This window comes from Gouania willdenowi, chromosome 7 (assembly GCF_900634775.1).
Source record: "Gouania willdenowi chromosome 7, fGouWil2.1, whole genome shotgun sequence".
NCBI lineage: Eukaryota > Metazoa > Chordata > Actinopteri > Blenniiformes > Gobiesocidae > Gouania > Gouania willdenowi.
This window is the reverse complement of record NC_041050.1, coordinates 10,985,580-11,012,737: the sequence shown is the minus strand read 5'-3', so window position 1 is coordinate 11,012,737 and position 27,158 is coordinate 10,985,580. Positions and strand designations below refer to the sequence as shown.

At 37.0% G+C, this 27,158-nt stretch overlaps 2 protein-coding genes across 3 annotated transcripts; one reads left to right on the top strand and one right to left on the bottom strand.

The window, feature by feature from the left end:
• Window positions 1-100: 100 nt before the first annotated feature.
• On the bottom strand, window positions 101-19,877 carry ccdc187 (coiled-coil domain containing 187). 2 transcript variants are annotated; one of them, XM_028452901.1, is made up of 13 exons: window positions 19,772-19,877; window positions 18,263-18,358; window positions 9,214-9,276; window positions 8,955-9,093; window positions 8,730-8,820; window positions 4,764-4,839; window positions 2,554-3,891; window positions 1,974-2,086; window positions 1,808-1,879; window positions 1,577-1,711; window positions 667-761; window positions 498-592; window positions 101-426 (listed from the first exon to the last, which is right to left on the bottom strand). In XM_028452901.1, the coding sequence occupies exons 2-13, from the start codon at window positions 18,309-18,311 to the stop codon at window positions 287-289; spliced, it is 2,406 nt and encodes an 801-aa protein (XP_028308702.1). In that variant the 5' UTR covers window positions 18,312-18,358; window positions 19,772-19,877; the 3' UTR covers window positions 101-286. The 2 variants fall into 2 exon arrangements, with proteins under 2 accessions (XP_028308702.1, XP_028308701.1); XM_028452900.1 differs by having other exon boundaries at window positions 19,586-19,875.
• A 3,972-nt stretch (window positions 19,878-23,849) lies between these two features.
• On the top strand, window positions 23,850-26,695 carry LOC114466989 (urotensin-2-like). Its single transcript, XM_028452904.1, has 4 exons — window positions 23,850-23,955; window positions 25,343-25,468; window positions 26,452-26,495; window positions 26,582-26,695. The coding sequence occupies exons 1-4, from the start codon at window positions 23,850-23,852 to the stop codon at window positions 26,693-26,695; spliced, it is 390 nt and encodes a 129-aa protein (XP_028308705.1).
• Window positions 26,696-27,158: the final 463 nt, after the last annotated feature.

Genomic DNA, 27,158 nt, shown 5'->3' with positions numbered 1-27,158 from the left:
AAGTGAGAATTAAATGCTGTGTGAGAAAAAAAAAAGTTTTACCTTTTGAATTTTGACAAATGAACAGAAAATGTAAAAACACAAAAGTAACACAATGATGTATAATGAAAGTGTCTACTTTAAAACACTCTATGGTGATGAATTCATACAATATTTCAACAAACGTGACTTTTAAAATGGCATAAGTCCAAAATCTTTTTGTTTTAGGGCTCTAAAGTGCTGTTAGGGCATTTCATTCTTCTCATTTTGAACCCTATATTAATGAGACCTCACTTTGACCTGATGTTTACTGTTGCTTACAGTTCTCTTTCTTCTCTTTGGGTTTGACACGTGATGATTTTTCCGTTGGCCGTTTTGTCGGGGGGATAAATGTCGGCTCTTCAACAAAGTCGGACAGCTGAGTGGGAGGAGACGGGCAGCTCGGACCTAAAAAGGAACGGACACTTCCTGTTACAACCACAGTTTGGATTGAGTGTGGTTTTTCTGGTGTGCTCTACCTGTTAGTCCCACTCTGACAATGTCTGTGCTGTGTCTCCTGGACTGGAAGGTCGGGTCTAGTTCCTCTGCGATGTTTTTGATCTGCTGAGCTGGTCTGTAATCACAGAAGTTCTGTGTCAGCTCATAGAGGAAACCCAGGAGAAAAGAAGCGTTAATGGTTTTCATTACGGTAAAGTGGTGATGGGGCTTGGTGGCTGGTTCTCTGGGGAGCAGTCCTCAGTGGGGGAGGGAAGACCCTCTGAATCCAGCCTTTCTCGTGGGACCTGGGGGAAAAAAAATAAAAAAAACTTATGGAATACAGAGAAGCTGGAAAAAGGCAAGAACTGCTGCGTAAAGGGGTCAAAATGATTTAAAAAATAATAATTATTTATATTTATAACATAATCCTGTGTTGTTGATCTATAACAGAGATTGTCTGATCCGGGGGCCACAATATAAAAATATTATCTCAGCAGCTACATTCATAACCAACCTGCAAATTACTACAAGGAACATTAAAGGGTTTGGTGTATTTTTGTTGTAAATAATTTAGTTGTTGTTATGTGCATCTTTCTCTTATTTGGTACTTTTTGTTGTTGTTCTAGATGTTATAAGTCATTTAGTGTATTTTTGTTGTAATTTTGTGTTTTGGTGTCAGATTTTTTTCTTCACTTAGTTTATTTTGGTGTTTATTTGTCGATGTTCTGAGGTTTTAAAGTAAATCTGTGAATTTTTTTGGTACTTTTCAGAAATTGTTTTGTAATCTTTGTGTGTTCACTTAGGTGGCCTCATAAATTTCAAAAGAAATTTATGAGGCCGCATATGGCCAAATTTATGTGACTGCATGTGACCCCCGAACTCTGAGTTGCCCACGTCTGATCTCTAACCTATGAATGTAGAAGTTACATGTGCGCTAGTTCAAAGTGACACCTATTTGTAGACGCTGCCTGTAACAAACACCAAACGTCTCATAGCGGTTTATTATGAAGTGGGTCTGACAACTGCTGCTGTATGAAATAATGATGTTCATTTTCTAAAGCAAAAACATAATCTAAAGAAGTAAAGTGACTGATTTGTTCAGTAAACAAACTAAACATACGTGTCTCTCTCGTGCACTTCGTCTATCATGGTGACTGATCATTGCTCGGTGCTCTCGCCAAGACGCAGGACCTTCGAGCTCACGAGATTGACGTTTGGACTGCATTTCCTGTTTCTGCATAAAACGAGCAATTTCCTATAAAAAAAAATAATAAACAGCACAATGTAATTTCTCCACCAAATACTGCACAAGAGAGCAATTTGTAGTGTGTAGTGTGCTGGTATCTCATGCCTCGTCTTGGGCCACTTGTGCCACTCTGAAATCTCCTGCTGGAAAGGACTTCTGTGGTGATGATGAGGAGTTCTAGGAAATCAAACCATTTAGAGACAAAACCGTTTTAAAAAAAGACAAAAGAAGAAGAAAGGAAGTCGGTTTAGTTGTTAATTCAATCGTTTACCCTCTTTAACAGATTTTCCTCTTCATCTTGGAGCTTTCGAGCCAACTCTTCATCCTCGAGGACCTGCTGCAGGTCCCTCAGGTCTAGACTGGGTTCAGGCTGCCGCAGAGAGCCTGAATTCACATTTTAACAGTGTCACAAAGCATTAAAACTGAGGTGAATATTAATGTCTGCGGAAAAGATCAAAATCAGAAAATTGTTAACCCACAGAGGGAGAAGGATAAACCCTGAGAAGACACAAAAACCGCATTCACACGAAAAATCAGAAGGTTTCAGTGAAAACAGAATTTTTGGAGAGAAGAAAAAAAAAAATCTATTTTAGCAAAGGATTTGTAAAAACGGATGATATTGAATCAGGACCCCAGGCAGATCATAATGATTAGAATGAAAGCAGACACCGAACTTTGTCTCTAAAGAGGAGATCATCCCAACTCAAAGAGAGGAGCCACGAAAGCCTGCGTCCAAACTAGACGTGATTGAGAGAAGCTGAGATCAGCAGATGTACACACAGAGGTAGACAGCACAGGGCCGAGAGATCTGCCCTCTACTGGTCAGGCCTGGCTGCAGGTCCAAGTGTTACCTGCTGCTGCCATGTGTCTGGACCTCTCCCTGGTGCTGCTGCTGCTGCTCAGGCGGAGGCTTTGACTGTGCTGCAGAGCTCTCCGTGGTGGCCTCTCCGTCCTCCTCCTTTCCACCTCCTGCTCCTCCTCTGAGCTCAACCTTTCCTCCGCCTTCCGACTCCTACGCCTGCGTTCACTTTTCGTCCTCCTGACTCTGTGCTCTTCTACATTCCTCTCCCCCCGCGTGTCATCGTTATTATAACTGTGCTCTCGCCGACTTCTGCTGCCTCGGCGTTCTCCGTTACCTAGAGACGAGTTCCTGCTACTAATCTGGTAAAAGTCTCGCCTGTCTTCGTCTGGGTCTTCTCTGTGATCTCTCCTGCTGTTCTCCCAGTGTGATGATCTCCTCTGCTCCCTGATGTCACCATGGAAACTGTGCCTGGTGGAGGAAGCTCTTTGGAAACCTCTCTGATGTGGTTGGGAGTCGCTACAGGAGACCACGCTCCCATGAAGCACCTGGCTGTCTCTACTTTGAGGTTTTATTTGGAGCGGCGCCCCGGGGCCACCAAACCTCACAGGCACACCCCTCTCTATGAGGATCTGGCCCAGCATCTCCCAAACTCGCCTCTGCTCCATGGACTGCCGGTCCTCCTGAAAGCGGACGTGTTTGTCGGGGTTCTCCCTGTAGCTCCAGGTTCTCCCTAAGCCTCTGGTTTGGTGTTTCGTCCGGTCTTGGAGGCTCACAGATTCGCTCCGTCTACATTTCCCGTCCCTAGAGTCCATGGACCTCGGCTCTGGTACTGGATCCTGTTTCCTGGGGCCACCTTCATACATCCCTCTTATAAAAGAGGATGCATTCAAGCCACAATCAGGAGCATAGCACTCCTGATTGTGGCTCGAATGCCTTCTCCTTTGTAAGTCACAAAATGTGTTATTGCCTTCTTCCAGTTCTTCATTTTCTTCCCTTTCTTCGTCACATTCCCTAAGCTCCTCAGTGTAGCTGCGGTGAGGGTTTGTGTAACGTCGCTCCTTTAACTGAGGCACAGATTCTCGCCGTGGCTGAGTTACTGTATTGGGCCTTTCGTAAAGTCTCTTGGACCAGATGGAGATCTGTTCAAAGAAAACCGCGTCCGAATCGTCTGAGCTTTCACTCAGTGACTCTCTGTGCTCGTCCCTTATTGGCCCATTGGGTTCAGCGTGCCTTTGATTTTTTGACAATGAGTTTGTAGGTTTCTGAACAGCTGCCCCTCGAGAGCAAGAGGTAGAACATTGCCACCTGGTGGTGGGAGAGGAGTATGACTCCTCCTCCCCTTGTGTGTGTTGGTGGGGTGATGGCAACGCAGGGTAGCCGGTGTGGCCTTGGTTAATGTCATACATGCAAACAAAAGCAATAGGGCGGGTGAGTTAGTACACAGATTAGATAAATGAAACAATAACTAGGCAACACATGCTTTAGAAATCACTAAACTTCCCTGTAGTGTTAATTATATCACACTCCCTTTTGAGCAGTGTATTAATTTATGTTATCTACAATATTTATTTTAATACATATCATGTCATTAGCTATGTAGGTTACAAATGAAGACATGCAAGTACACAGAACGAAAGCTTTTTCAGTTTGTATTAAATTGCTTGAAATAAATAAATAAATAATTAAATAATGAGGCTGCATGTCAGTATTGGGGTCAAATATGAGTGAAATTGCGTAATTGATCATTAATTACAATTATGACGTAATTATAATTGTAATTGGAAAATATCTGCTGCTGTTCTAATCATAATTTAATTGTAATTGAGTTCAGATAATTTACTTTGTAATTGTCATTGTCATGAACATTCTATAAAAACTGTCAATTGCAGTCTAATTAAACGCGAACCAAGGGAACCATGTTACCGTTCTATGGATTACACATACGTGTATATACGACATACGACAATAAAAAGTTTGTGTGTTTTTCCTGATAGACATGATATGTCATGTTCTCCCCCGTCCAATCAGAGCCTTCCCAACCCCCAGACCTAAAGTGGAATTGAATAAAGCCGAATTAACCAGTTTTCCATGTAAACCGGTTAATTCAATACGGGAATTACAACTTACCATGTAAACACGAAGCAGAACACTTTAATTCTGAATGATTTAATTCAGAATAACTCGTTCCAAATTAAAAAACATCATGTCACCGTGGCCACTGTGAAGTCCTATGAGTGATGTGATCAAATACTTTCTCACCTTCACCATGTCTTTCCTGTCCTCTGCTTCTCCTTCTGACCTGAAGCTCCGCCTCCTGCATCTGCTTAGCCAACTCCTGTGAAAACATCACACTATGAATTCAATGGTGATTTGTAGATAACAGCTGTGAAACATTTAAAAAGCCTACATGGCTATATTCAATTCAATGAAAAATAAATTAAATAAAATATTCCAACTGTTTTCCCAGTTTCTCCTTCATTTAATCATTTTCTAAGAAATTTCAGTTTTACTTGATCTGAAAAAAATGGTCCTAACTGATCAGATATGAACTAATATTATTTGGCCAATAGATGGCAGCATAACTGTATCTCCATCAACTAACTGCGTCTACCAATAGTTCACATACTTTGTTTGTGTTCATATCAGTTTACAAAAAGTTATTCTAAATTTTCACAATAACTTACATTAGTTAATCCATTTCGCATTAGTAATACTGGTTGGTTATTTATTAGTTTATTCAATGGTTTTTCAAATATGAATAGCCTGGGCATACTGAATGTACGTAGTTCAGTGTGCATGAAAAAAAGACAATACATAGAAATGAGAAACACATAGAAGTACTTTAAATGATTAAAAACTGTGGTGATTTGAAATAAAATCATAGCCTTTTAGGTCAAATATTAAGTGTGTGCAAGATTTATAATAACAAAAAAACTATTCTAAATGTATCCAGGAAAAAGTAAACGTACTCTATCTTCTAATCAAGACACATTCTGATGAGTATTAATAAAGTGTTTGTCATTTAGGAAACACAAAGACAAACACATTTACTTCTATTGTTAGAAAATATAAGTAATGTGACAAAAATGTGACTTTAGTTTGAGGGAGAAAATTGAATGACACACATAACACACATCCAAATGAGGTGCCTCATGCACTTTGAACTAAATCATGCACTTTTCTATTGATTCACTTTTTATACCAATGCACTTTTATACTGATTAACCTTTTATTCTGACAGACTTATACCATACCTTATGTTGTTTTTATGATAACTGTGTCCGTCCTGGCTTGAATATTTAAGTGTACTTGAATGTTGGGTGGGGGGCATTTGTAATTTTGTTGTACTTTGTACAATGACAATAAAAGGATCAGGAGATTGTTTGGGTGCCGGGGTTGCCAGCTGAGATTATATTTCTTCATTATTTATGTGTTATTCTTATTACTATTATATTTATTTGTGTACAAATACTTTTCCTTCTTTCTTTATTAATCTATTATTTTCATGTAGTTATTTATTATGTTATTTATTTATCTTATTTTCTAACCCTATTCATTGTATATTACAATTATTATTTTCCTCTATTCCTTCCCTCCTACCACACAAGCACACATTCAAACACATACAATGAGTATTGTAATGTGCAGAATTTGTTTCTAATAACCTGTATCATACAATGTTATTTTCTCCATCTTTGTCTTGTACAGTATGTTGCAAAAATAATAGTTTTGATCTTTGAAAAGGTCTTTGTCAGGCAGTCTTGCTAAATTCAGCTTGCTAAGCATTTCTACATAGATTTAATATCATTGAAAAGATTTACTAGAAATGACAAAATTAATATATATATATATATATATATATATACATATATAAAAAAACATACCACCACGATTTCAGAGTACTTATAGACATCTAAAAGCTCTCAGGGAAAATGTTAATTTAATATTATTGCTCTGAAAACCAGCCTACAACCTGACAGCCCCCCACCAAGCAGCCAAATCGGAGACGTTACCGACTCGGAATCTGGGACAAACCATGTCCTATATTTTAATGGGCTGTTGGTCCAAATCACTGGTAACTGGTATTAACACCTTGTCACTGGGGAATGCTTGCCCTTAACAGAACAGCTGTACATATCTCGCCTCCATGGGAGGGTCCAGACTGAGCAGCTTTTCCATTTACAGGAGGCACAGAACTACTTTCTCTGCTTCAAATCAGCAAAAATCTACCATGAATTCATCTCTCAATGATTAATCCGCATCATAAATCAGAAGTAAAAGCCAGCACAGCTCCTTTGGCTTTTTGCAATCAGGACAGGAGTGCCTTCGCTAACATCAGCAGACAATTAAGCAGCTTGACTTGGCAGGTTAGGTGTGCAGTGCCACAGGGATCTGGTGTTTAAACGTGCACAGCCTGGTGCCTTCTGGTCCCTAATTAAAGCCACCATCTACAAGCAGGCAAATATTTAAATCATTAAGGAAACATGTTTAACAGGAGTGCAAAGAGCTTCTTATTCGACATGGACGCATAAAAATAAATATTTGCGTTTAAAACCTGGCATTAAACAGGCTTTAAATTGTGAGTCTAAGAGTAGCCTGAAACCTTTAAAACCAATGAATGGACCTCACACTATTTAACAGCCTCCAAACAGTGAGTTTTAAGAGGCTAATGGCTTTAAAGCAGAAAACCCAGCATGTGACCAAATGTTATGCTGGGTTGCCAGATGACAGATCACTGGCATAAGGATTTCTTAGTTCTCTCTGCAGCACAAAGCTCTTTCTTCTTCTACAGTTTGACTTCTGTTGGTAGAAAGCGCACGGTTTACTTGCTGCTCAAAAAAAGGCAGTGAGAGTTTTTGAGGGATTTCCGTGTGAACATAAAACAAATACACAAGGCGAGTTTGATGGGAGTCATCTGGTTGGCGGTTGAGGTTTGGCCTTCACCATGTTTTTGTATTCACAACAATGACTACAATGAGGGTTGATGCTTGGATAAAAGAACAACAATTAAACAGTTACCATTTCTAAAATTACAGTGAAGAATCTCCTCTTGTCACAGAGCAGAATGGATGTGTACGGGCGAATGAGCACTGTTTAAAATCTCAAGCAAAAAAAATTGGCCAAGCCAACCTACAGGCGGTAGCTGACAGGCTGTGTCTCTGTTTAACAGCAGACTTTTACTCACACAGTCCTCTTATGGCCCTGTGGATAAATGAAGAAGCCCAGAGCAGCACTTTGCACCAACCGCCATTCATTACTGACTCGGTAAATCCTGAGAGCGAGCAAAGTGAACCCAAATGATTCTCCGTCAACTCCTGACAGCTGATTTAATGATATACAACTAATGTATGTATGTATATATATATATAGATATATAAAATGTATCTAATTATTTAGAGACTTTGTGATTGTTTAATCTAAATTAATCGCACAGCACTTAATACAGAACATTCCAGAGAAGTGGAAACAACATTGCAAAATAGTTAGAAAATATCGGTGGTATGAAATAAACAAACCAACTGATTTAGAAACTGTCTTTCTACATAACAGTTCATAAGTTGAGTCAGACGATGCCATCTGTAGCAGCGCTTCTAGCCCTGCCCACATCCTCTACCACTGAGAGTGGTCAACTGTTCACTACAATTATTTATCCAGTGACTTTGTTCATTTGTCACTCATGAACTTATTCAGTTTGGCTCTGAACCATGTCATCTTGAGTATGGATTGCTTGCTCTGAGCATGTTGCAGCTAGCACTGTCTGCGTGGCTGTGCTAGCTGTCCATGCTAACAGCAACATGTTTAGCATTAAGGTGGTAGCGGAGGCTGCAAAGCCCCAGTGATCTGCTCTTAAGTTTGGAACTCGTGAAATGAGAAAGGTGGAGTGCAAAATAAATAAATGACTGCATTGGGGTTTTTTTGTGTATTATTTTTCTGTAATAAATTAATTGCAATTAACACATTAAAGTCCCAGCTCTAATATATATATATATACATTTTTGGAGTAACACAGTATTTACTTTTTCTTGCCAAACATACATGGTTGAATATTCTGTGAATCAAAGCTAAGAACATTACTTTACATGATGAATTGCTTGAAACTACAGTATGTACGTACAATGACTATAGATATATCTAGACAGATGCAGACATTATAGCAAAGGTGAGGGAGAGAGAGAGAGAGAGAGAGAGAGAGAGAGAGAGAGAGAGAAAAAGAGAGAGACTCACCTCGTCATCGATCTCTCTCCTTCGAGCCTCCTCTGCACATCGCTGGATCTCTTCCTGGATAACGCGAGCATACTCAAAGTCCTGTTCTTCCCTGAGGAGTAATAACATAGGAACATTACTTTTAATAACTGCATGTCCCACTATACAATTGTACAATATACAATGAAAAAAAACATTAAATGAGATGTAAATTTGAGCTGTATTTGGGGGTTGAAGGTTTCCTACATTTGTCTGGACGTCTGTCTGACGACGACTCTTTGCTGGTCCAGCAGTTCTTCTTCCTCGTCCTGGAGCCTCTTGGCTATACGGATATCATTCTGTACCAGCTGATTCTTCTGGATGTTGGTAGTGTAGTATTTCTCAACTATGAAAACAAAAAGGAGGAAGATTAAAAGCCATAACTGGTCAAAGTTATAGAAAAATATTGATAACATATGTTGAGTGTTTACAGCATACAGTGGTCTCACAGTGACTTAATACTTACTCTCTTGCTCCTGTAGGTTGTGTGCTAGCACTCCATCCTCCAGCACAGCAAAGCACTGGCACACTGAAACAATAGGGACAACAGCATTTACAAACAGACTCAAAGAGAGACGATGCAGCAATGTAAACAAGCTTGGCCGTGTTCACAACTATAGCTGAGCCTTTGTCTGGGCATTCGGTCTAAAATGGTTTTGTCAAGAAACAATGTGCTTTGAAGAACAATGGCTATTTACCACTGTGAGTCCTCCTACCAAAGACACAATAAGCGATGCTCTGAGTTTATGCAAGTGTGTTGTAATGTAGGGAAAAGAGAATAAAAAAAGAAACAAAATCTGAACTTAAAGGGCCAGAGGATCTTTAAACAAATTACATTTTGTGTTACAATGCAAGTTCAAACTGTTAAAAAGCACTAAATATAAATCAAATAGTGCATTTCTCTCAAAAAGCACTGCTAATCAGAGGAGACAAAATTGTTGGAACAACTGACAAATGCAAAAATGATGATTTTGGTTTATATCTAATTGTTGTTTTGTTTTACCCAACATAATATTTATGTAATGTATGCAAATGCTTGCTCTAACACAACAAATATCTTATAAAATAAATAATTTTCCATCCATTTCTTACTTTATCATATAATGTACCTTAAGCAAATTAAGTATCACCTGTCTTAAATTAAGTCAGCAACAGCTGATATGAGAAAACCAATAAATTACATTTTAACATTAAAACATAAGAATATTCTACAAATGAATAAAATACAGTAAATAATAAACTAAAATTAAATTAGAAGAGCTTGAAAAATAACCTCAATAACTCCAATAAAAACTATATAAATATATTAACAGATTTTAGATGCAGGCCGATAAATCCAGATACTCTGTTTTTCTTTTCATTTTTTGCCAATATCGGACCAACATTTGATATCAATATCAGATCTGAACACCCTTACATGCCAATCTATGACTTGAACTCAGTGTGTTCTTCTTTACACTTTAGATTTTTATAGTTTAATTCAAATCTATAAAGGTTAAGGTCAAACTTTAGCGTCCAGTCATCATTTTTAATGCTCCTGTCAATAACTTCCAATATACATGTATCTTGAGTGTAATCCATAGTCATAGAACCTTAGGGTGGTATTAATGTCAAATTGAAAGAGAACTGTAGAGGTCAATAAACAATATGAGTGTTTGCAGCGGTGCCAGGTGAAGCTCATTAGACTATATATACGCAGCTTGTAAAGTCAAACACAGTCTAGAGACAAAATAAACAGACTGAGCACCACTGTTGTGCTGTAAATGTCTCTTATTTCTCTAATTTCAAGCACACGATGGTTGTTTGAAGGTCGCTGACTCACTCTTGGTGCATGTGCATCTAGTAACCCTGAGCAGTTTAGGTTACGATTGACAAAAACTATGAGATATGAAAAAAGAGTTAGACCTCCTCCGTCTGTAAAGATTAGACTTGGCTGACAATGCTGATTAAAAGCACCTGTTCTCGTGCTTATCCCTGAGCTGAGCCTATCAGGGAGGGCAGGCATGTGAACAAAACGCCTATGTTTGCATACACAGCTTAATGCTGTGGAAGTGCAAGTGCTCAGTTTATCAGCTCTGTGAACACATTTAGGCTGCAATAAATACAGAGACATCTATTCTTGTTGATTTAGATAAGGTTCATTATTTCACTTTACACTTTCTCACATTAAAAAATAAACTGTGTGTTTGTGTGCATCACAGGATGTCAACTTTACTTTTTTCTGTCATTGATACAGTACTTTTCTTTATGTTGTTCCGTTGTTGTTTTTTTAAACTTTGCGAAAGTTTCACTGTGGATTTGTTTTGTTTTTTATTTTCAAAAAAATAAAAATGTTTTTGTCCCCTTAACACAGTGCTCCCAACCTTTTTTGGATCATGACCCCATTTTAATATCACATGACCCCAAACACTTTTTTTCCCCTTTTAGAAATAGTTTTTGATCATGTTTGTTATACTGTAACAAGTAGTGACAAGATATTTTTAAACTGCATTTTACTTGAACTAGAATTATATTTGGGAAAGTGAAAATATAGAATACAGTTGTTTAAGATTGTGTGTTGTGTTTTAATTTTGAAAATAATAATAATAATTAAAAAAAACCAAACTATTTAATCACTAATTTTTTATTTTTTTTTTAATCAATTACTCTACATTTTAGGGGGACCCCACATGGTTCACGACCCCAAAGTTAAAAAACACTGCCTTAACACGTTCTATTTTAAAACATTCTGCAATTCACCAATTTAATTTTTTGTCTGAACACAAAGAGATATACAATAATGCTTGATTAATAATTTGCTTTAGAATAAAGAGGAAGCCATGAGGTTTGGAACATTGTAAGTAACAATAACAGTATTTTATATTTTCTAAGGACACAACTTTGAATATAACATTTATGTATTTCTAACATAGGCATATACACGCACATCTATCTTCTAATCTAGATCTAGGTATTCAGTTCTTTAGAGCAGCTCCATTAGGGTTGAAGACATTGCGCATACTTGCAATTTAAAAACAAGTTTTTAACTCTGGATAGTACAATGTTCAGTGGCTTCAAACTGCCACACCCTAATTGCCTAATTGTTGTTTTCAAGGCAAAAATAACAAGCTTTTATTTTGCTTTTAAGATTTAATCCAAGAAGAAGCAGATCAACCAGTTAATGATGAGAGTCGAGGAAATTCTAGCTGACATTTCCTATACTCTCATTGTGCAACATACTAAAACTAAATAACATACTACTGGGTTTAACTGATTTCCAACGTTTAAAGGACAATCGAAAGCTAACAACTGTTCACGCACAAGTTCCCAATACTAACACCAAAGTCTAATACACTCATAAACATGAAATAGCTCCAACTTTTATCTATAATTGTGGTGAAATCTAGTCAAAAGAAATTTTCCTAAAACCCTCTGACTGCCCAAAAAGATTAAGACATCAGGGCTTATGTTTCAATTTAAAGGGGGTTAATTTGTCAAAACCTATGGAAATCACTCACACAGACAGGACTAAGCCCTACAGGGTTCTGTTTACAGCAGAAATTAGCCCATAAGTCTGCATTGAGAGCTCACATGTGCGAATGGGGACTTGTGTTACCACTTACACCTGTTGCAGAGATTAAGAGACTATCTGCTAAGGGGATCTTCGACCTGTTCCGTATGGACCCAGTCTGTCAATGAAAAGGATTTAAATCACGAGGTCGCTTTTATCAACAGGACAAACTACTCACTCAACACCGTTTTACACCCTCTTTTTCAGCTCAAGCGAGAAGTGAAAGAAGGGAAAAATCAAGGAAGTGACTGTTGTGGCTAGTGTCTGATTTATGTGTACGTCTGTATGTGTGCGTGAAGGCGTGACTACATTGTGGGCTAACTTGTTTTTCCAAGATCCTTTTAAAGTGTGGTCATATTTCCCTTAAAACAGAGGGAAAAACTGATTGTTGGGACAGGTTTTCAGGGACAAGAGACAGGAAATCCACCTCACAAATTGCAGCAAATCCAGCAACAAAGCTTATTTATTTATTTTGTAGAAAGTAATTTGGGGAAAATAAGCAAAAGACAGAACATATACTAGTAATCAACATGGTTGAGAAGTAATCTTCAGTCTGCAACACTGGGAGAGCAACTAACGACTAATCAAACTGTCGACTCATCACTGCTTCAACTAGTCACAACACTTCATGATTATGTACCGTACGTGGCTTTTCATGAATTTTTTTTTTTTTTTACATTTGATTGTGAATATTTGTTTTTTTTTTTAACTGATGATCAAAAGACAATAGAAATACTAATTCAAGAAGAAATCTTTTTTCTTTTTCAGGAATCATTAATAAACTTCTGTACAAAGATTAAACAAAACAAACAAAAACAGTCGAGCTATTTTACTTTAAGGCAAATTGACAATTAGTACAGGAATAAGAGTAAAGCCTCCTCAAATGTGAGGACTTGATAATCAGCCTAATTTCCCGATTCGTTTCAAATTATTTACATCTCGATTAGATTACAAATCGATTCTCTTTTACTGATTACCGACACTTCACAGCACTTTCAATTTTGTTTAGTGTAATTTAAAAAACCCAAAATAGGAGGACTCGCCTGCAAATACTTGATCTTTTCATGAGGAATACCCAGATGTATACTATATCGGGACAATTTTTAAGTATGCTCGGTGAGCACACTAATCATACTCAACCGTCCAATGATGCATTGTGAGCGGAATGTAAAACCGTCCTGGGACTGACTTCAAGCTAAACTCAAACATCCCCTTTTCAAAATAAAAGCATCTCTCCTTGTCTTCAATTTGTTTTTTTTAACACTTTTCTAAATAGGGCTCTTATTTTGAAGTTACCCAGAAGTTTTGTCAGTAAATCTCTGAAATGTCGGCATGAAATGTGTTTCCACGAGTTTTATGGATTAAATGACCACGTTGATATTCTACTTGGTCACTTTCTCACTTAAAATGCTTTCAGAACTTTAAAAGTTTTCAAATTAAAATAGAAATTTAGCCTCAGTGTGCTTCCGGTTTTTGTCATAGGATCGAAATGCATCTTGGAAAACGTGGAACTATACTTCAATGGGAACTGTCATCATCCTAATCATACCTATTGTATAAAATAGACAGTATATACTCATTGGGTGCCATTTCAAACCTCTCCATTCCTCTGAATCCAGCTTTAAAGTTAAAGAGATTCCTCCCTAGTGATGTCTGATGTCCAAAGACTGAAAAAAAACCCCACACTGTTCCACTTTCATGCAACAGGCAAAGAACTTCAAACAATCCCAGGGAATTCTCAATACAGAAAGTAAGACTTTGCCGATTATGTTCAGCAAACAGAAACAACTACATGTACAGCAGCAGGTAGTGGCTGCCAAATGGAGAAACTGGTGAAAGGAGAAGATGACAACACTTCTATTTTCAGACACAATCCTCCACAAGCCGCCCACGTACTCTTTCCCTCTTCCTGCTCTTTGCTGTCTCCTCCTGCTCATTTGATTTTCCTTTTGCACATTCTTCCACGCACAGAGAACAGATTTATACCACAACTCTCAGAAGTGGGCCAGCAGATTGCATTCTGGAGCAAACTTTGGGAAAACAAAGGAAAGCGGGTGTTAATAGGGCGGTGGGTCAGTCGGTGAGAGTGAAGTTAGGAGGGGAGGAAGAGGAAGATGAGGAAGAGGGGGAATTCCTTTGGGAGCTGCATTCCCCAGGCACATCAGGCTATATCAGGAGCAGCCAGGACCAACAGAACAGGAACAGATTGAAAAAAAAAATGGCCAGGGAAGAAAGAGAAAGTTCTCTTAGCCACAACTTGTAAAGAAAGTGAAGGTGAATAAGGACAAGAACTGATTCAGCGTAAACAATAAACATGCCAAGTGAAATTTACCAAGCAGCCTTTGAGTGGATGAATCATGAAGTACTTTAGTTGTTTTCCTGACAAGTTTATAGATGCTATCATTAGCTTTGTTTGCACAGTGTTCCGATTGTGTATCGAGCGCTGAATTATCTCCCTTGGATAAAAGACGCTGAGGCCTATTTTGATCCTATTCATTAGTGCCGACATGCCAAAGAGAGGGTCAGCAGTCGCGAATCAGGACACAGCTGAGAAATTCCTAACGTCTGAAAGTTTTCCTTCTTATGCGCATGCATCGCCATCAAACCAGACCTGAAATAGAAGCTCTACAGCTGTGAATATCAGCGTAGCTCAGTGATTACCATTCTTCCTAAATAAATCTACTTCAGTACTTATTTGGATCCTTACAATGAAGCTCTATATTTCACACAAGACTGTCTTTAGGATGGAAAATAACTTCATTAAAAAAACAAAAGCACTCAGAGAGGCGGAGTCACTAAGATCTGAAATAAAGGGTGGTAAACCAGTTGCGTCCCTAAATTCTTTGGTGACTCAGTTTCCTTACCTGCTGTAAGGAATTCACAATGACAGAAGCACACGATGACATTTGAGGAAGTTAAATTGGAGGCAGATGGATTTCTCTGTCTGCTGCACAAACATTTAATAATGTAGAAAAGTAAATAAACAAATAAAAATGTTTAAAAAAACAACAACTTTAAAACCTAATGCTATTTTTTCCCCTAATTTAATGCGGCTGTTCCGTCAAGTCCTGTAACTTTGCTCTGATCAGTCCATGAAAAACAGGTAGATTTGGACAGAAACCGTCCAATCGATCTGCCATTGATCTGAGTTAATGCAGCAACACAATCTGTCAATCAGTCTGCACCATTTGAAGATGATCTACTGACCATCATCAAAGACACGAGAGTTTGACAGTCATGACATGAATCACCTCTCTCTACCGCAGCCACACCAGACTCCACAAGCACCGCTGCGGGTGTGCAGCTTTTTCTCTCCCTCACACACACTTTACTCAGCATTTTCTCATTCAGTGGCTGTTAAATATTGACTATTGTTTTATTTAAATTATTTTCTTACAATAGAAAGGTTAACTGGAGCATTTTTTTTCCATCTCCACTGTATTTTGTGTCAACATTCAAGCAGGTGCAAACTCACACACAGAGATCATCACAGCGAATACCTCTGTGTGTGAGTTTGCACCTGCTTCCGAGTCATACTATTTTCGGCGCATAAAACACCGGAAAATGTTTTCGTCACCGGAAACATTTCCTGATTTGATTAATTGTATTGCGTCCTCTGCATTCATTTATTTGCATTTCCTCCTCCCATTTTTTTGCGGCCCTTATGAAATCCGCCTACTTTACATATTCATCAGAGGGAAACACGTTCAATGGATTGAGGGTGCTTGTGACGCGCAGAAGACGCACAGTCCTGATTTCCTGGAGTTTGTACTCTTATTAGCGCATGAAATGACGTTTGCACACGTTTTAATACCCCTAAACCTTTAGTGAATCTTCCCCAGAGTGTGCAAAATTCTTCCAAGCCCCAAGTGATCCAGATCATGGTAAAATGATCATTCACACTTTATAGACTTGGAAGAAATGTATTGGCACCTCCATTTTGTTTTAGAAAAATCACAATAAAATGCACAGTCTGATCCGTCATGAAGAAAACTCAATGGGGTAATTTAGAAACCAACCCCACATACACAAGTCAAATTTCATAAAGTTAAAAAACCGAGATATGAACTTTTGAAATTTCGCTAAAAGTGAGAGTTGGGAATTTTTTAATTTTTGAAACTGATCCAGATTCAGTATATTGATCTGGATCTCCTTCAAATAATGGAATCTTTCATGGCGTAAGGTCTTATTTTTGGTTAAAATTTCATCAAAATCTGTTAATTGGTACTTTTGAAGTAATCCTGCTAACAGTCAAACAAACAAACAAATAAATTAACACTAGTGAAATCACCTGCTTTACGATTTGAAAAATGTTCATAATCTCCAACACATTGTAAATACAACATCATTCTTCTATTGTAGCAAGTCAGACAATATGATTGGCCAAAAGTGTAAGAAAGTCACAATGGTTAAACTAAATTGTGGAACTGTGTAAAAATCACAAGAACTAGTTGAATTTGTAAGAACTGTCACCATCGCAACGTCACCATTTCTGGAATTAACTAATTAAGGCCACAATGCCTTTAATATCATGTTATTGGCCAAGTCATGTTCTTTAGATAACATTGAGATTCAGAGGCTTGTTTTGCATTCACACGACACAAACAAGAACAAATTGAGTCTTTTAAACCCTTGCACCTCAGTCTAAATAGACAAGCTACAAAAATAAAATAAAAGCAAGATAATCACTACATTTCTTGGCTCCCAGTGCTTCATTTGTGTCATCTGATTATTTACCAATGGACTAAATAAAAACAATTCCTATCTATAGTAACATAATGTACGTTCTAGTGCTATTCATTGGCCACGTTTACATGGGAGCTTTAATTCCTCTTTAAAGCAGAATAAAAGTTAATTCCTCTTTAAACTGACCTTGTAAACACTTAATTCCTAATGCTAATTTAATTCTGAATGAAACTTAAATCCGAACTAGGTGGCTGGTTTATTCCGGTTCTAGTTCTGAATTAGATAAATCTTCTTTCTTGTAAACACTTTATTCCCCTTTAAGTGAATTCTGGTCGTTCTGCGCATGCACAATTTACCGCAATGATGACATAATCCAGGATGGCCACCCGGACTCCAAACAAGACTATTTCATAGGAGCCTTAGAATACATGGATATAATGAAAAGAGTGAATGGACAGAGGGATAAACATGCAGACTTTCACACGGACTTATTAAACACACACGGACCTCGGTAAACGCAAGTTTCACCAGTTGGCTGGCACTAGGACCCAGAGGCGGAGTAAATGCATCCCCGTACTGCATGCGCAGGCTGTAATATCACCAAGTTTATCATTGTACCGGTAATTAGAGCTACCATCTTTATCAGGGAGCAAATATTTATTCCTGGTGATTGTTTTCCAGAGTTTTACTGGGATTTATTTACCAGTGATTAGCTCCTATCTCACTTCTGCTCCACAGTCCAAACTGAAACCGTATGTTATTGTCGAGCTGTTGCTTCAAAACTACAAATAAAATAAAAGTGAAATCAGTTCTCATGTGTGGTGTTCTGTGTTACAGGCGACAATAAAATGTTTGTGTGTTTTTCCCGATAGACGTGATACGTCACGTTCTTCCCTGTCCAATCAGAGCCTTCCCAACAGCCAGACCTAAAGTGGAATTAAATAAAGCTGAATAAACCGGTTTTCCATGTAAACCTCAATTCGTAAATTACTATAAACACAAAGCAGAACACTTTATTCCAAATGACTAATTCCGAATTAAAAAACATCATGTAACCGTGACCAGTGTAACATGATAAAGTCGTAATGACGAAACCAACAAACTGAAGCATCCATCAACACTTAATCTTTACTGAATCCCAGTCTGCCGTTCAGTGGCTTAACCTGACCTCTGGCTTCCCAGTAGACAGAGCTGAACTTTAACATCTTTTACCGTCACACAGTGGGTACACACGTTTCTTCACACTTCTGTTCTGTTCTGTGTGTGCGTGCGTCCTCACCCTCCTGGACACGTGGAAGGTTGGACTGGTCAATCTCCAGCTCTGCCATCGCTGTATCTGTCCCAGTCACAGCCTCATGGTGAAGAAAAAAAGACTCTAAAGAGGAACAATGGTTTCATGGAGTTAATAATAGTAATAGTGGTGTCACAATATAACTTTTTCACTTCCGATATCGTACCAATATTGCAGCCCGTTATCAAACCAATACAATATCAGCACGAATCATACATACTTTTGTTGTTATTTATTTTGTAGTGTGGAATGTTAGAAAAGGCTCGATCGACCAATGGTTTACATACATTTCAACCTTAAACCGTTTAAACATAAGAATATTATACGATTGAATGGAAAAACTAAACGAAACATGAATTAGAAGACCTTGAAAAATAATAATAATATTAGTCTAATGAAAACAAAAAAAAAAAATGTCTTGAAAAATATTAGTTCAATAAAAACTAGGGTGATATAATCCAACATTATTTTTTTTGTTTTTCGCTGATATCGGTCCGAAATCAATATCATATTGGGACACACTTATCGAGTATCATTTAATCTAATGTCAAAAATAAAAGACGCATCACAAAAAGGCAAAACTTTTGAATTTGTGTCATCAGTGTACTGTATATAAGGAATGTTAACCACCTCAGTTGAAAGCTTAAAACATGTAAAATGTTTTTAGTGGCTCAATAAGTATTACCTACTTGATCTAATTTATTTTACTATTATTTATTTTATTAGGAGCGAGCCAAATATAGCAATAATTTTGTGCTATATTTTTAAAGCACAAGGTGTTTTAGTATTTACTAACTAACAAAAATATAGGTTTAATCTAGTTTTATGAATAGGTTAATTGTGGGGTTTTTTTTCTTCTTTTTTTAATTATTTTGTTTGAATTAGTTTGTAAGTTAGTTGAAGTAAACTGTTGCTCATATACTTATATATCACATTTTTGCTTTCAATTTAAACTTAATTTATCTAATCGAAAGCAATGTTCAAATCTAATTAAAGCATTTTGTTTAAACATTTCCTTTGAAAAATTTAACTTTTTATTTGAGCAAAAGCTTGTTTTTTACGGAGTCTTCGTTCATATCTTTTTGTTTGCATGTATTTTTATCATCAACCCGTGGACTACGCTGTAGACAAACTTGATATAATTGACATGAATGGACAGAAAAGCACAATTACTCATGTATTCCACCTAATCCTAACCTGTTGCATGGTGAATATAAACAGCGCTGTTACAATCATTCACTATGAAGCTGTTACATTACAATGAGTGTGTGTTTATGAGGGAACAATAAAGAAGCAGTTTTCTCAGCCTACCTGTTACTCTACTATTGAACACGCAGACACAACCAAACTTGACAACACTTCACTGTCGTCTCCGCGCGCACACAAAAGTGTACGAAACCACGACCTGAACGTCACACCGAGCTGTAAAATTGAAGCCGAATCGAGTAGCGCAGAAACAAAAAGCCGTGGGGTGATATGAGGAAGACAAAACTTAACTCCCTCCTGTTCTGGCGTCTGTTTGTGTGCCTGTGTCCGTCTGTGTCCGTGTCTGTCCGGCTGCTTCACGGCTCCTGTTCGACTGCGGAGGGGGGCCGGCTAAACGGCTGATGCGTTCAAAGATCCGATTAGGCTCGGACACAGCAACTTCATAGTTTCATCAATCACAATGCAACCGCCAAAACATGTTAATTAAAGAATTTACACGAAATATTCAACATTAAGGATTTTTATTCATAAATATTTTTGTTGATCATAGAATCATTGTAATTTAAGAATAAATTATCATCCAAGACGCTGCATTAATGGATCAAATGTGACATTAGCCTATACATTGAGCATTGTTAAAGTATAGAATCGAGTCGCAATGACGTTCAATCTATACTTTTATTTAGTGGAAACTTAGACAGTAAAATGAAGCTAAAATATGACAGCCTCCTGCCAATAGTGCTGATTAAGATGCACGATTGATGAATAAAAAGCCAAATTTCCAATAGGTCATAAAGGTATCACCGATGAACCAAATGTTCCACTTACTGAATTTTCCAAAAATTAAAAAAAAAAAAAAAAAAAAGACTAGTTTTGCACTTACTCTTTAGCTCTTTTTAAAAAGGATGAAATGAGAGTAAAAAGACGTGAATGAAGGCATGAGAGTGAATGAGTGAAAGAAATAAATAAAATCAAAAAAACGAAAGAAAACATATTTGGCAAAATAATAGAATAACAAAAAATATTGAAATAAAGATTTAATTCAGGGCACAACATTTTGCAAACATGCGAAGAGTGTAGAATTGATTATGCATGTTTAATGTGATATTTGAATTACTGCATCAAAAAATAAGAACATTGAGTAAATTTGCATGTAGTGTACTACTACTACTACTACTACTACTACTACTACTACTACTACTACTACTACTACTACTACTAATAATAATAATAATAATAATAATAATAATAATAATAATAATAATAATAAAAATAATAGGTAACAATAAGAGTCGTAATAATCAGAGTCAATCTTTGATATAGCTTTATTGTGCTATTATTATAATATTATCGTGGTATATTATGGGATATGTTATAACCAATATTATATTATTATCTGCTATTTATTAATGCATCTTTTGCACTGTTTCATTAATCAGTATGTCTTTAGAGAAATATACTTACACCAAATGTCCCTCTCTGTGACATTTCCAATGCAAATGTATATGTTTTCCTATTCACTTTGCTGTATGTAAACTGTAAAGGCCACAGTGACGTACTGTGTGTTTTCCAAACGTGCTGTTGCCCTCTGCTGGCTGGGTGCGTTTTAGTGGATCCTGGATGGAGCATAAACATGTCAACAAGTGACAGAAACCTGCTGGGTAGCATTGCTGCCTGGGGAATAGACTCTACAGAGAGGGTTTGTCAAACAGGCCTGAAATTGTTTGTTTGTGTCACACTGACTGTTTTAGGTCTGAGGACTGAGATACAGTTCGGGTCAAAGGTCATAAATGAGACCTGAGACATTTGAATAGTGCAATGATAGGATTTTAACAATTACTTTTTAATTACTTTTATTTAAATTTAACTTAATTGTATATATATAATATATATAATCAATTATTTTCTTTACGTCTTTATTCTAAGCCTTTCTCTCATTACCTTAGACTAACTCTAACCTATTAGCACAGATGCTGCTTCTTTGTTACTTTAACTTCTTTATTCAATTTGTTAAACCCTAGGGTGGAACGATATGCAAAATTCATGATACAAGACAATATTTCGGAAAGGGAAAAAGATAAAAAAAAATAAATAAATAAATAAAAAAGACAGTCTGAAAGGTAACCATGCTTTTATTTGACTGGTGGTCATTATTATTCTGAATAAAACTCTTTCATCTCAAGTGAATATAAAATGTTAAATAAACATAAATACATTTCTTATTTACAGAAGACTGACAATTCATGCCTGTCTGTGCATGACCGTCAACAATGTATCTCTGATGTCTTAATATTGCGATGTCTTGTCACACCTTTATTAAACACCAAATGGTAAAAAAAAGAAAGAAAAAACATTTTATTTTTGGGTGATCTTTTGTTTGTTTATTTTCTTTATTTTTGGTTTAGTGTGCTGCAGTTAAAGTGAAGGGTCTTCTACAATGGGTCCATCACAGGAAAACCTTATATAACATTCACATCTATACAGAAATGAAAGTAATGAATTACAAGTACTGACGTTACTGTAATTGAGTTGCTTTTATAAGTACTTCTAGATCAATCAGTCATTATACTTGTACTTAAGTACGTTTTAAAAGAAGTAAAGTAATCCATTACATTTCCACACCCATGAGTAAATTAGTATTTTTTGTGATCATTTTTTTTCTTTCCCGTTTAATAGTCTTAGTCGTGTCATTTCTGATCAAAGCCCAGCCACTTTCTTTGGTTCAGGTTGGAGTTTCTACCTATTATGTTGTTACCCACATGGCACATTTGGCATGGCACTATTTTAGAGTTAATAAATTAACCTTTTTTTTTTTAAATTTTGAATTGAGTTTTTAGGTGTTATTTTATTTAAGAAATAATTTTACATTCTGACAAAGTTTTCATTTTGAAACAGATGCCTTTGTGGAAAATAAATTATGTGCCAATTGTGCAAGATTTGGTCTCTTCCTTTTTAAGTTCATACATCAGATGTTTACTGTATGCAAATCAACTGTGGCAAGATTTATTACCAAAAATAATAGCGGGGGGTGAAAGTATCTAGTAACTTTTACTTTGAGTACAATTTAATTGAGATACTTTTTAATTGTACTCGAGTATAACTTGATTGAGATACAGTAAATCCCTGTTAAACCTTCCAATGGGCCAATTTCCTAAAATGTCCAAAATAAAGACCCCGATGCATTTTTGCGTGCACTCACCAAGTGAAGTTTTAAAAAAAAAACTTTTTATCATCTTCTAAACGCAAAAAATATACATTTAAATGTTTGTGTCATTTACTTTAGATTCAGTACATTTGAGTACCATGCAAAAATTCTGTTTATGGTGCATGTTTCTTTCTTTAATATGTATTCCGACTTGATGGTTGATGGTTTTTAAAGTATATTTCACCTCCAAACAGCTGACTAAATCATTCCAGAACTACCTGAACTTTAGATAACATCCATATATCCCAGCACTCAATATAAAACACTCCTTAAAATGCAAGACACGTCTCAGATATCAGGACGCCTGCATTTATTTTTTTATGCTGAAATAACCTGAAAATAAACGAATGCCTCATCTAATTCACAATATGAATATTAATAGGATTTTATGATACACAGCAACATTTCATACAATGTGTGAGCAATCAACCGTAAAATTAAATGTCATTTCCTCTGCTCCCATTACCGTGGAGAGAGCACTGACGTCACACTCGAAAATAAACGTTCATACGACATGCAGAGGCCCTAAAGGTAACTTTGTAAAAAAGCTGTGTGCACCTGGGTCCCAGAGGGTTGGAAAGCTGTAATGAAGCCTGATACACTCTTTCAATTATTTACAGCCATACAACAATGTAACATGTCCTTAATAAAAATAAGCAGACATCTGAATGACGCACGTCAATCGATCTGTGGGAAATGTTCCACACAAAATGTCACATATCCAATTTGCCAAGTCCTCGGACAGTTTCACGTCAGCTTAACCTTTGGTTAAGTAATCATATGTGGGTTTATCGGGAGTCATTCTGCTTTGTCTGCTGTGGGTTTGTTAAATAAAGATAATTCAATGACGTACTGACATGAAAATAACAAGTCATTTATTTTCTCCAGGTTTTCCACCTGCTTCCCTTTAGGTGCTGTCGATATGACGTCCAGAACACCTGCTTCAGCATTTTATAAAGTCTGTAAAAACAGTCAATCAGGCCATGGAACTTGTCTTTTTATTGACTCTGTATTTCATCTGTCAGCCCCTGTTGATTTATCTGAGTTCATGTTCAAAGATCTACTATATAACAAGTAGAGGATGTATAAATTGTCTCTTCAACTCAAAGTGTCCATCCACACCAGTAGCCTTTCCAGCATCAGCATCAGCTTCTATCTCCAGTAATGAAGTGGAACCAGTTTGTCTCCGGGGCGTTTCTGCTGGTGGCCGCCGGACCACTGCTTGCCCACCAGATACCAGAGTCTGCAGAGATGTCCTATCAAGGACCTGGTGAGTTAAAAGTCATGCCTATTAGCTTTTACACCCATTAATTCATGACCTTGATCAGCACTTTCAACAATCAATCCTAATTTGTGAAGATTGATGGTATCGCCGCGCCATGTCCTTTTGAACTTTTTTCAGAAAATTTACTTTGATCCCCTGACATGTTTCGACTGCCAACTGTCAGTCCTCTTTAGAGGCATCTGCTGACACATTAAAGTGACCGTGGCTTAGTGGTGAGGTGCGTCATCTACGACCTGAAGTGTTTGGGGTTTGAATCCCGCTCCATCCAAGTCATTGTTGTTGTGTCCTTGGGCAAGGCACGTTACCGACATTGCCTCGTATGAATGGGTATGAATTGTGCATTAATGTTGGTGATGGTCAGAGGGGCCATATGTGCCCCAGGGCAGCCGAGGCAATAATGTAGCTTACCACCACCGGTATGACTGATGTGAGTGACTCGTGTGAATGAATAATGGTTTCTGTATGCGCTTTGAGTCTCCTTGAAAAAGCGCGAGAAAAGTCAAAGCCTTTATTATCCCCCGCCACAAAGTGTGGAAGGGGGATATAGGTTTAGTTAAAGTGGACAGCTTTTCTCAGAAACTGTTTAAGATAAGATAACCAAATTCGGTGTGTGGCTTCAGGGTATCAACACCTTGATGGAGTTTGAAAATGAGAAGCACACAATAATTTTTTTGGGAGTTATTGTTCTTGTTCCATTTTTTTGACTCTTTTCGAGGTATCTTCAAAGGAAACCGCTTTTCTCAGAAAGCGTTCAAGACAGGATAACCAAATTCGGTGTGTGGCTTCAGGGTATCAATACCTTGACGGAGTTCGAAAATGAAAAGTGTGCAATTATTTTTTCTGGAGTTATTGCCCTTGTTCCGCTTTTCTTTACTATGTTCAAGATATCTTCAAAGGGGACAGCTTTTCTTAGAAGTTGTTTAAGATAGTTAGTAATTTTATATTCTGATGTGATAATATTTTATCATGTTTACATCTAAGTTCTTAGATTTAGGACATTTAGGAAAAGGTTGTGAGTTATAATGACAACCAATCTGGCGGGGGATGTTGATGACTATGCCTTCTTGTTCTTCTTCTTATTATTACTATTAAAGTGATCAGCAGACACCTCTGAGGAAGACTGACAGTAGGCAGTCGAAACATGTCAGGAGATCAACGTAAATTTCCTTAAAAAAGTTGTCTGGATAAATTAAACCTAAACATATTATGAGGGTACCTTTTTGGATGTACATTGAATTATTTTTGTGATGGTGAAGATTTTGTTGAATTACATCCCTTTCTTAAAGCTTGTCACGATCACAAATGGAAATAAATTAAAACAGTTTTCTGAGTTACGTTGTGCCTGTTTGTTTGTTTGTTTGTTTGTTCTCAGTATCAATGGAAGAGCTAGGAATGGGCCCACTGGACGATCTGTCTCTATCTGAGAAAACATTCCCTCCACAGGAAGCTGCAGGTCTCCGATATCCAACTCTGATATCAGGGGAGATCAACAGAGATGGTACGTCCTGCATGAATACACACTCTAAGTGCATCCATCCATCAACTGTATACGTGCTTCTGTTCACTCTGACCTATAACTGCTCACTTTAAAGTGAGGAGTCACTATTCCATTGAAAGACTAAACCGCACAGACACATTTAGTGATGGTGAAAGATTGTTGGTGGAAACAAACCAGGCACAGGAAGAACATATCAACTCTGCACAGAAAGATTATATCCAAGGGACTTGAACCCACGACCATATTTCTGTACTGCAGCGATGCTTTTATTTAGTAAGTCACACATAAAATACTCAAGTAGAAGTAAAACGTAGCTCAATTAAATAGTACTCAAAGTAAAAGTTACTAGTTACTTTCACCTAAATCTTGCCACGGTTCCCTTGCATACAGTAAACATCTCACGTATAAACTTACAAAGGCAGAGATGAAATCTTGCACAATTGGAACATCATTTATTTCCCACAAATAAAAGATTTGTCAAGATGTAGGATTCTTTTTTTTCATCATTATTATAAAATAACACCAATGAATTCAATTCAAAATAAAACAAAATCTCAGGCTCTAAGTGTAGCGACATTTATGTGCATTTATTTAAAAGTTAGAAAATAACCGGCATTCAATGTTTTGGCGCCGTGCATCAAGTTTAATCTGATTGGTTGGCTATGATGTGATGCTTTTAATTGTTGTCTGGTCATTTAATGTTTGTAGTCTCACAATGTACGCTGATCATTTTAAAGCAAAAAATAATAATTTACTCAGTAACGATTGGGTGCAGAACTGCATCATATTACTTTACTTCTTTTAAAATCTACTTAAGTACAAGTAAAATGATTTAGAGATATACTCAAAGAAGTACAAGTACCCATAAAAGCAACTCAGTTACAGTAACGCGAGTACTTGTAATCCATTACTTTCACCTCTGCTGATCATTACAGTTAATTCAGTGTCTGAACTGTTGACATGAATGGTTTCATTTCTTTAAGGTGTCAGAACAACAGGTCTACTTCCTCTGGGGATCAAAAGAGATGTAAGACTTTTTTTTTTTGTTTTTCTTACCTCTAAAACTAAAAGATTGAAAAACAAAAATCACAGTTGCTCAATCTTATCTTTAAGGTCCTGTTGGAAAAATCTAATCTCCTAAACCCTTTCAACCGTGTGCTGGCCGTCCGGAAACAGTTCAGGAAGCGAGGAGGGAATTCCGAGTGTTTCTGGAAGTACTGCGTCTAAAGATGGATGCAGACATGGGTTACACATCATCATCAACAACAACAACACTACTTTCTCACACACAGTCATCATACACATCGGACACACCCATTCACTTGTATTCACACATCATATGAATCACACGTCAAAGGTCAATACATTTTAAGATTATTTAACTTCAGGATGTGTTCAAGACTTTTCTTCTTCTGTCCCTTTACGTCTGAATGTCTAAAAGGAGTAAAAGTGAACGGTTACTCAGTAGAAATAAAAAAAAAAACAGTATTATAAAGTGAACCTATACTTTTGTCTTGTTTTATTTATTACAATATGCTTATTCTGCTATTGGCCACATGTGAACCAGGGGATTTCTTACAACCAATCATTGGAGAGCAACTTACTGTATATACAAAGAGTGAAGAAACACACTGCATGGGAATAATGGAGCATTTTGCATTAACAGCAGAAAATATTTGAAAGGTATATA

What these genes read in the sequence shown, in the direction of transcription:
- LOC114466989 (XM_028452904.1), top strand. Translation starts at nt 23,850, where the DNA reads ATGAAGTGGAACCAGTTTGTCTCCGGGGCGTTTCTGCTGGTGGCCGCC. An exon ending in AGGGGAGATCAACAGAGATG is followed by an intron (nt 25,469 to 26,451) that starts GTACGTCCTGCA and finishes CATTTCTTTAAG; the next exon opens with GTGTCAGAACAACAGGTCTA. An exon ending in CTCTGGGGATCAAAAGAGAT is followed by an intron (nt 26,496 to 26,581) that starts GTAAGACTTTTT and finishes CTTATCTTTAAG; the next exon opens with GTCCTGTTGGAAAAATCTAA.
- ccdc187 (XM_028452901.1), bottom strand. Translation starts at nt 18,311, where the DNA reads ATGGCAGAGCTGGAGATTGACCAGTCCAACCTTCCACGTGTCCAGGAG. An exon ending in CAACCTACAGGAGCAAGAGA is followed by an intron (nt 9,094 to 9,213) that starts GTAAGTATTAAG and finishes TTGTTTTCATAG; the next exon opens with TTGAGAAATACTACACTACC. An exon ending in GAAGTGCACGAGAGAGACAC is followed by an intron (nt 762 to 1,576) that starts GTATGTTTAGTT and finishes TTTTTCCCCCAG; the next exon opens with GTCCCACGAGAAAGGCTGGA.